The 8,812-nt window shown below is 46.1% G+C and overlaps 1 protein-coding gene across 1 annotated transcript; it reads right to left on the reverse strand.

The window, feature by feature from the left end:
- Nucleotides 1–5,483: 5,483 nt before the first annotated feature.
- LOC149153358 (uncharacterized) lies at nt 5,484–6,737 on the reverse strand. The gene has a single exon (XM_089443797.1). The coding sequence runs from the start codon at nt 6,735–6,737 to the stop codon at nt 5,484–5,486; it is 1,254 nt and encodes a 417-aa protein (XP_089299923.1).
- Between the last annotated feature and the right edge of the window lie 2,075 nt (nt 6,738–8,812).

Below are 8,812 nucleotides of genomic sequence, written 5' to 3' on the forward strand. Positions count from 1 at the left end.
CGGCGATTGGGCCAGGTCCTCTATTATATTATAATTCTGTGCTATATTTGCACGAGGATTAAATGTCGATTTGTGTACTACTCCTTTTGGCGACTTTATCATTGGTTCAGGAATGATGGGTGGCACAACTTCGGTCAAAGTTGTTGTCGAACTACTAGGTTGTTCATTAGCCTTGTTATTCGACGGCTGTGGATTCCCGTAATCTTTATTCCTTGTCAAAGCATCATTTTTCTGCTTTGAGATAGACAACATAAGCACTTGGGATCGAGAAGCATTTTGATTAGCTACCAGTTTGGTTCCTGGGTTTGGAAACGGATCAATCAATATCGCTGAGGTTTTTGAACTCTTAAAGAGTTTCTTAACTTCAGCTATATGTGGACAATCTCTCGTCCAATGATCCTCATCGCATATATGACACCCCGCAGGGGGTTTCCTTTGCCCATAAGGGTTTGCAGAAGGTTTTCCAGGAGATGACTCATCCTGCTTCTTTTTTCTCCCTTTCTTTTTCTTCTTGCCCCCTGGTTGCTTCAGTTGTTTGCCCTTGTCAGTCGACACGACATTTACTTCCGAGGCAAGAAGTTTCTCATTTGCATTTTGACTAGAAATTTTACGGGCCTTTTTAGATGTAGCCTTTGTCGATTTTGTGTCTATTGCGCCAATCACGCCATCGCCGGCATGAGAGTCATTGTTTGATTTAGGAGGAGGAGGAACTGAGAATTCCAGTCTAGGGGCGTCAGGTATTTTATCGTAGAGTGTGCCAGACTGAGTGTAAATCAAGTCCAAATATTGCGCACGAGCGATAACTTGCTCTTCTGTGACGACTCCCCCTTTTGCCACATCTTCTGTGATGGAAGGTAGTAATGACTTGATAAACCATTCAGCTAAGAGCTGATCGGGAACATACGTTTTTACCATTCTACGACGACGTCGCCACTCATGTATATGATCAGATATGTGAGTGGTCGTCGTCTGTTTGAAGTTGGTAAGGAGTTCTGTTCCCGTTTCATACCTTATTGGTAATTGAAAATGGGTTAAAAATGTTGTGGCTAGGGTACTGAAGTTGTCAAACGAAGCTCTAGGTAATTCAATATACCATTTTGCTGCCGGACCAATTAACATCCTCTGGAAAAGGCGAAGCCTAATCGAATCATCGTTTAGGGTGTTTGATGAACACCACAGATGAAATGTCATCACATGATTTGACGGGTCTTCACCTGGATTTCCATTAAATTTAGGAATATCTGACGGAAGTTTATGCGGAATCGCTGGCCACCAAGGGGCATAAGAAATTGGATCATTAGTCAGCCAGTTAAGATCTGGTAATTCTAGAGATGCTACAAAGGGCAACTGTTGATTCAGGTTAGGCGAAGCATACCCAGTATAAGATGGAATTGCCTGAGCAGTGGGTCTTTGCATACTAGCATAATGTATTTGATGCTGGCAGCTTTGACAAGGTTGATGGGCATAACCATTATAGTATGGTTGTTGATAACCGCTTTGGAAATGAAGTTGCCCATTACTTACAAAGACTTGTTGCTCAGGTCCTTGATATGATTGTTGGAATTGCGGTTGTTGAGATTGAACCAGCCCTGGTTGTTGGACGATTTGCTGTTGTCTAATACTGGATGATTGACCAAGATGAGGAGTCATAGTACTTGTTTGAGCCTGAGTCGCTCCAGATAAGGAGTCACTAACCTGAGGTTGCGATTGAGTCATTGAGACAAGAGGTTGTTGTATCGCAACCTGAGAAACTTGGGGTTGACATACAACAGGTAGCGCTTGTACTTGCAATGCAGTCACCATAGCAGGTATAGTGGGAATATCCGACACAGGGTGGACTGGTTGCATTGAATATACAACCCTCGGTTGTTGAGGCAGTATTGGTACCCAACCACTGGATGTAATTCCAGTTTGACCTGAACTTTGTTGTAAACTCCGATATGGTTGTTCTCTGGGAGGGAACAATGAAAAGGCATACTGCCCTCCATATGGTGGCAATCCAGTACTTAAAGGGTAGATTGGCCTTTGAAGACACATTGGATCAATTTGTTGAGTTTGAACATAAGAAATACCAGATGATAATCCGGATGAAGAAATAGGAACTAACCATGTCGTCGAAGCAGTCCCTGATTGGACTCCCGCTTGTTGTTGATAACTTGCGGGACAGATGGTATACCGGCGAACATCGTTGGAGTAGCAGCAGGAGACTCAGCTGCTGCTGTGTCAGACGACACAGTCCTGGATGTCGATGGCTGTTCAGACATATCTAGTCTATCCAAAATATTTCCTAGCGATTCTACAAGAACTTGCGATGAAGGAAGACTAACTTATAAGACCAACGAGGGAACAATGATGTTATTCCGATTAAAATAAATTTTAGATGCTTTGACACAACTTGTTTTTTTAGTTTTTAAGAGTCGAGAAAAAACAAAAGATGACTCTAGTCTCCTTCGATTTTTAATGAGCCTGAAGTGACAAGTGCTCAGATGGACCTTTTCCGTTTAGGAGTCTGAAAAGGAACGAAAGGGACTGCTCTGGAGATCTAGGTAGAGGGAGTACCAAACAAATCGTAAAACTGCAGAATACATTTTATGGTACGACAATCAATCTTCCCGAATTCTGTGTTCGGTGCGTTGCGATCAGTAGGGCAGCCGACACGGCTTCCTATGGATAAAAGGATTTAAGCCTATAGGGGTCTCCCAATATATACTCGACGGTACGTGGGAGAACAAGTCCGTACTGGCACTTATCGTCTCAAAGTGGAGGAATCACCCAACCATCAGTGAGGACAACAGTTACCAAGCTTTACGACGCCGGAATACGCCTCTAGCCTAGACCTCTAAATGTTGTGCGTTAAGTTCCAAAGCGTTGTTAGATTATTTCAATTTATTTTAAGTTGATCTTTCTTATGAAGTTTGCCTTTTGGTTTCACCACGAGATGTAGATGTAATTCCTAAAATGCAATCTAAAGATGATAAGCAAATTTTTATCTCTTTTCAGCAATGAAAATCCTAGCTACAAGGGGAAAAGAAAGACACAATCTTTTCACAAAGAGCAAAGAGCACACTGTAAATGAACTTTCCTAAATCAAGCCAAACAGACTGTCAATATGCAAATGCACATGTGCATGTATTTGTTTTTCAATTTCTTAATATTGATGCCTAAAAAGAAAGTTTTTTTTTTTTCTCAGTAAGACTACTCTAGGAAATTATATTATATACAGAGAGAAATTACATGCATTGAGACAAGTTTTCCAAGGCCATCGATGGCACTGTGGTGTGGCAGCTGACAGTTGCTTGCATTGAGCACTAGATGCCCCAAAAACTTGACAGAAGGACACTGTTTTAACTTTAACAATGCCCACGCAGGGGCGGAGACTCAAGAACACTACCCACGCAGGGGCGACTCTGTAGATTCGCAGAATTCCATAGTAAACTGAGGGACGTAATTGAAAACAGAGCAGGACCTAAACTAAGATAACCAGACCCGTTCATAATGTGCGACCGAGACAGAGGACTGCAAAACATGACCAAAAGACTAAGACATGAGACAGCAAAACAGGACCTGAGAGGAGGGAGGATGATGGTGCTATTCCTCTGGCTCCAAATCTCCCGGGTCCATCTCCACGATCGGGTACCCAAAGCCTTCGAGGGGATCTTCCTGGACCTCGTTCGCTTCCGCGTTGGACGAAGACGCCCCCGCTTTGGACGCTGAAGCCACCTGGATGGGCACCTTCCCTTTTGCAGCAGCTGCTTGATCTTCGGCTCTGTCCAGCGGATTCGCAGAGGGTAATTCGCTGTTACGTGCTCCCTCGAGGTCCTCCTCTGCGTCTCGAACAAAAAGGATTGAAACATGGGCACTAAGATTGCCCAGCTTGAAGACTGCTGTGCCGAACGCTGGAAGCATAGGCTGCCTTGGTGGTTCCTCATTCGGGATGGAGGTGTCCATGTACTGGGAAACTTGCAGCTGGGGAATTCCAAACCTTCGAAAACAGTAGGAGCAACAACAGTGGTGATGCTCTTCTGCCACTGCAGGAGGGCGAGAAGGAGCCCCACGACCAGGCCCTCTGCGACATGGCTGCCTTTCTCGCGTTCGTGCCATACAAACAGCGAAACTGCCCAGAATGTCCTCCTCACAAATCGAATTCCTGATCTCCAGAGTTTTCCGCGAGCAGAGAATGTTCCTGCTCGATTGCAGGTGAAACTGAACTTGCCAGGAATGTTGCTGCAGCATCCTTGCTCCAGCTTTAACATCTGCTTCCCTCTCTTGGAGTCTGAGCGCCATGAATGCGCTGCGCTCTCCCTTCCTGCCAACATAAATGCTCATTCAATTCTCGGAGCAGAGGCTCCCTTACTTATGCCAGCGGCCTGAGGCGCCTCGTCCCTCCACGGGTTGGCTCGTGGCAGCTCGTGCTGGCCATGTGGCCTCACCGTGGGTGCCGTCTTATCACCCGCATCCGGGTGGCTTGCATCTTTCTGGATGAGGCTGATGAGATCCTTTACTTGTTGTTGGTTTTGAATGATGGCCAAAGATCCTGAGCAGAGGATCTGGTTGTTTTCAACCCCAACATTGGCTAATAAATCAGCACTCTTATTACCTTCTCTCCGTATGTGAGTGAAAGAGATGGCCTTGTTGTTTCTGAGAAATTGCTCCATGTTCTGTAGCCTGGCTTCTAGTCTCCAGCTTGGGGCGATTTTTCTAGCTTGGGATCCATTCTGTAGGTGAGTAGCGATGTTGATGAGCAGTTGGGAATCCCCTTCAACTATCAGGGGCTGGAGATTGAGCTGGTCCGCTAATAGGAGACCTTGCCATAAGCCCTCTAGCTCGGCCGAGTTGTTGGTATCCCACCCCATGTTTCCAAAGTAGATTTGCAAGGTTGCGCCTGTGTGGTTTCTTAGGATTCCTCCAAATCCTGCCTCCCCCGGATTTCCTTTGGACGCGCCATCAAAGTTGAGTTTGAAGGAGTTGTTGGGGGGGGGGGGGGGGGGGGGGGTCCAGCAGCTATCCTCTGCACTGGTGCCTCTGGGAGATTGCTGCCTGTTGTCTATAAGAGGCAATTGTAACTGCCAATTGTTGAGGATGTTTCGTTCATTGTCAGCAGAGGGGTAGTCTTCCTTCGACCAGTTTCTGAGCATTATGGTTTCCTGGAGATTTGCCTGAATTTTGAAGATGCGCTTATTCCTCTCCTTCTAGATGTTCCAGAGAGCTATGCCTGGGATAATTCTCCATAAGTGGTTGAGGAGCTCGCAGTTGTAGGGATTTTTTGGCCACAGCCTGAGAGTGTTGATGAGGTCGTCATCTGCAATGCATCTTTTTTGACATCTGAAACTTATTTTTTCCCATATCTTGTTGGCTAGAGGGCAGGAAGCTAGAAGATGCTGGAGGTTTTCTTCATGTTGAAAGCAGTTATGACATAGGGAAGGGCCTTGGAAGCCTCTTCTTCTGAGTTTGTCCCAGGTGAGAATTTTCCGGTGCCCTACTAGCTAGAGGAAGTGGGAGATTTTGGGCCAGGCTCCTATATCCCATAGATTGTTCCATAGAGGATCAGTAGTAGGTGGAGGGTTACTGATCAGCTTGTAGGCTTCTGCTGCGGTATAGGTTCCTTTGGGTTTATATCCCCATCTGAGAATGTCTAGGCCCTCATGATAACAAATTCTTCTTTTCCTTAATATTTCCTCAAGGTTCTCAACTTCTCTGCTGCTAGCGTGAGTGAGAATTTGATTACCTTGTTTCCAAGTCCTGTATCCCTGCTCCCCTTCCTGTGTCCAGAAGAGATGAATTTTTTCCCTAAGCTGCTCCTGTCTTGTTGGAATTAGAGTTGGTGTGAGAGTGCTAGTTAGTCTGGGCATTTGATTCCATGCATCAGACCAAAATCTTGCGAATTTCCCATTCCTGATTTCCCAGAAGCTATGCTGTTGGATTAATTGATAGTGCTGCTTGGCAGCATTCCAAATCGAGGATCCTTTCTCCGTGGGCGTGAACCTGATTAGTTCTTCTGGAGGCCTGTGATTGGCATACTTGGCCGTCCAGATTTTGACCCAAGGCTTTTCCTGGTTCGTCATCCATTGCCACCAGATTTTAGCATTCATGATAGCATTGCTTAGTTCTGGATCTCGAAGGCCAATGCCACCATTGCCTTTGGGCTGGCAAGCAGTGGACCATTTGACCAGAGCCCATTTGCGGTTTGTGGCTGAGCTGCCCCAGAGAAATGCGCGCTGTAGGTTTCTGATTCTTTTGATGACCCACTTAGGAGCTGCAAGCACTGAAAAGAGATAAAGCGGCATAGATTGAAGGACGGATTTAATAAGCACTGCCCTGCTGGCTAGGTTGAGAGATCTGAAGGTCCAGTGATTGAGGCGGGCGTCAAGCTTTTCAAGAAGGATGTTCCAAGCTGGCTGTTTTAAGGCAGTGGCGGTGAGGGGAGCGCCAAGATATTTGGAGGGGAGCGTTGCTGCAGAGATGCCCAGAATGCGAGTTATGGCAGATTTGACTTGAGGCGGGGTGTGAAAGAAAAAAATCTGTGATTTGGAAACATTGACATGGGTGCCTGAAGCCTCAGCAAAATCGTTAAGGAGGGATTTGAATTGGGCTGCTTCCTGGGCAGAGGGATAGCCATAGAGCATAGTGTCATCAACAAATTGTTGATGAGAGGAGGCAGGGGTTTGATGGATCGAGATGCCCTTGAGCTTGTGCGTCTGGAGCGCATTCTTTATGTGTCTGCCAAGACCCTCCGCCATCAGCACAAAGAGGAAGGGGGATAAGGGATCCCCTTGCCTTATGCCGCGAGAGGGCCTGAAGGGGCGGGAAGGGATACCATTGATCAGGATGGAGAATTGCGAGGAGGTTATGAGATTCATGATCCAACGGATCCATAAAGAGTCAAATCCAAAGGCTTTTAACATCTGCTGAATGTAAGACCAACTAAGCTTGTCAAAGGCTTTTGAAAGATCCAGTTTGAGAATCATACCTGCTTGTTTTGAGTGCTTGAGGGAATGGATGATCTCATGCGTGAGGAGGATACCATCCATTATTTGACGCCCTTCCACATACCCGGACTGTTCCGGCGAGATTAGCATGGGAAGCAGGGGTTTCAATCTGTTGGCAATGACTTTGGTGATGATCTTGTAAATAACATTGCATAGGGCAATGGGTCTGAACTTGTCAGGTGTGATGGAGTTCTCCTCTTTGGGGATGAGTGCTATGAAAGTGGAGTTGAGGGATGGGAGGAGCCATTTTGTAGTTCTAGATTCCTCGACTATTTGCCAAACCTCTTGTTTGATCAGGTCCCAGAAAGCATGGAAGAAAGTGGAGGTAAATCCGTCCGGGCCTGGGGCTTTTCCTTCTTTGAGCTGCTTCACTGCTTCGTCAACCTCCTGGGGAAGAATGGGACTCATGAGAAGTTGGTTGTGATCCTCCGTTATGAGTTTAGGCACATTGCTGATTATTTTTTCAATTGCCGGCTGCCTATCATTTGCTGGCTCCTTGTGGACAAGCTGGAAATGATTCAGGAGTGCTTCTTCAATTTCTTCATGCGATTCTACTTTTTCCCCTGTCGGTTTTTGAATGAAGGGGATGGAGTTGTGTGTTCTTCTTTGCACCGTGGTTCTGTGAAAAAACTTTGTGTTGCGCTCCCCTTCTTTCAGCCACCTTACCCTGGATTTTTGTTTCCAGTAAATTTCCTCTTGTTTCCTCCTTGTTTCCATTTGACTGTTGATGAGTCGTTCTTGCTCCAGGGTGGTCTCCGAATGTCCCTCTGTTATTATTTTTTGTTGGAGGTTTTTTAGTTCTTGTTGTAGCTCTTGCTGCGCTGTGAAAATATTTCCAAAGACTTCCCGATTCCATCTTTTGAGTTGAGTTTTGAGGAATCGCAATTTCTGTTGAAATTGATACATCTTAGCGCCTTCCGGTGGAACGAATGAGGTCCAGGTTGTTTTGACGAAGTCCTTGAATGCAGGATGAGTTAGCCAGAAGCTTTCGAATCGAAATGGCCTTTTTGTCTGATCTCCGGGTCTTCTCCATTGCAGAGCTATGGGCCAATGATCTGACCCCGAGTGGGCGAGAATTTCCGCTGAGAAGTCGCCGCCAAGATGCACTGAGTTGTCAGAAATAAGAAATCGGTCCAGTTTGGAGGCGATACGGGAGTTACCAGCTCTGCGGTTGCTCCAGGTGAAGGTTCCATTGCAAAATGGCATGTCAATGAGGGAAGTTGCTTGGATGAATTCTTTGAAGTGTGCTGCATCCGGCTCCAATCTGTGTCTTCCTCCCAGCTTTTCCTCACTTTTAGTAATCATATTAAAATCCCCTGCCATTATCCATAATGGATGGCTTCTGTTGTGGCTGAGGGCTTCGATTGTGTCGAGAAGCCTGATTTTGCTACCTGTGTCTTGCGGAGAGTAGACGTTGGTTAAGTTGCCATGAATATTGGTGCCCAGGATGTGGAAGGCAGCTTGAATGAAATGGTGAGAGGCGTGAAAGTCTTTTAGTGCAACCGCTTGGGAATTCCAGACTATAGCTAGCCCCCCTGAGGCCCCTATAGCGTCAACAGAAACCGATCTACATCCTGGCCAAGCCTTGGAGAGTATCTCTTCTAGGGTGGTGCTGTTGCACTTTGTTTCCTGGAGAAAGCACATCTGAGGCTTTTCCATTTTTATCATATTCTTCAGCATCCGTAATTTTCCGGGGCTGTTGAGCCCTCTTAGATTCCATGATGTGAGCTTCATCGATCAACTACTTGTGGAGGGGCTGTAGTACTTCGTTAGCTTTGCATATCTGCCTGAATCAACCAGGATCTTTCCAACTTCGATGGTTCGCT

Source organism: Pinus tabuliformis, chromosome 9, assembly GCF_031772625.1.
Source record: "Pinus tabuliformis cultivar Carrire ecotype Pingquan chromosome 9, CPIR1, whole genome shotgun sequence".
NCBI classification, from domain to species: domain Eukaryota; kingdom Viridiplantae; phylum Streptophyta; class Pinopsida; order Pinales; family Pinaceae; genus Pinus; species Pinus tabuliformis.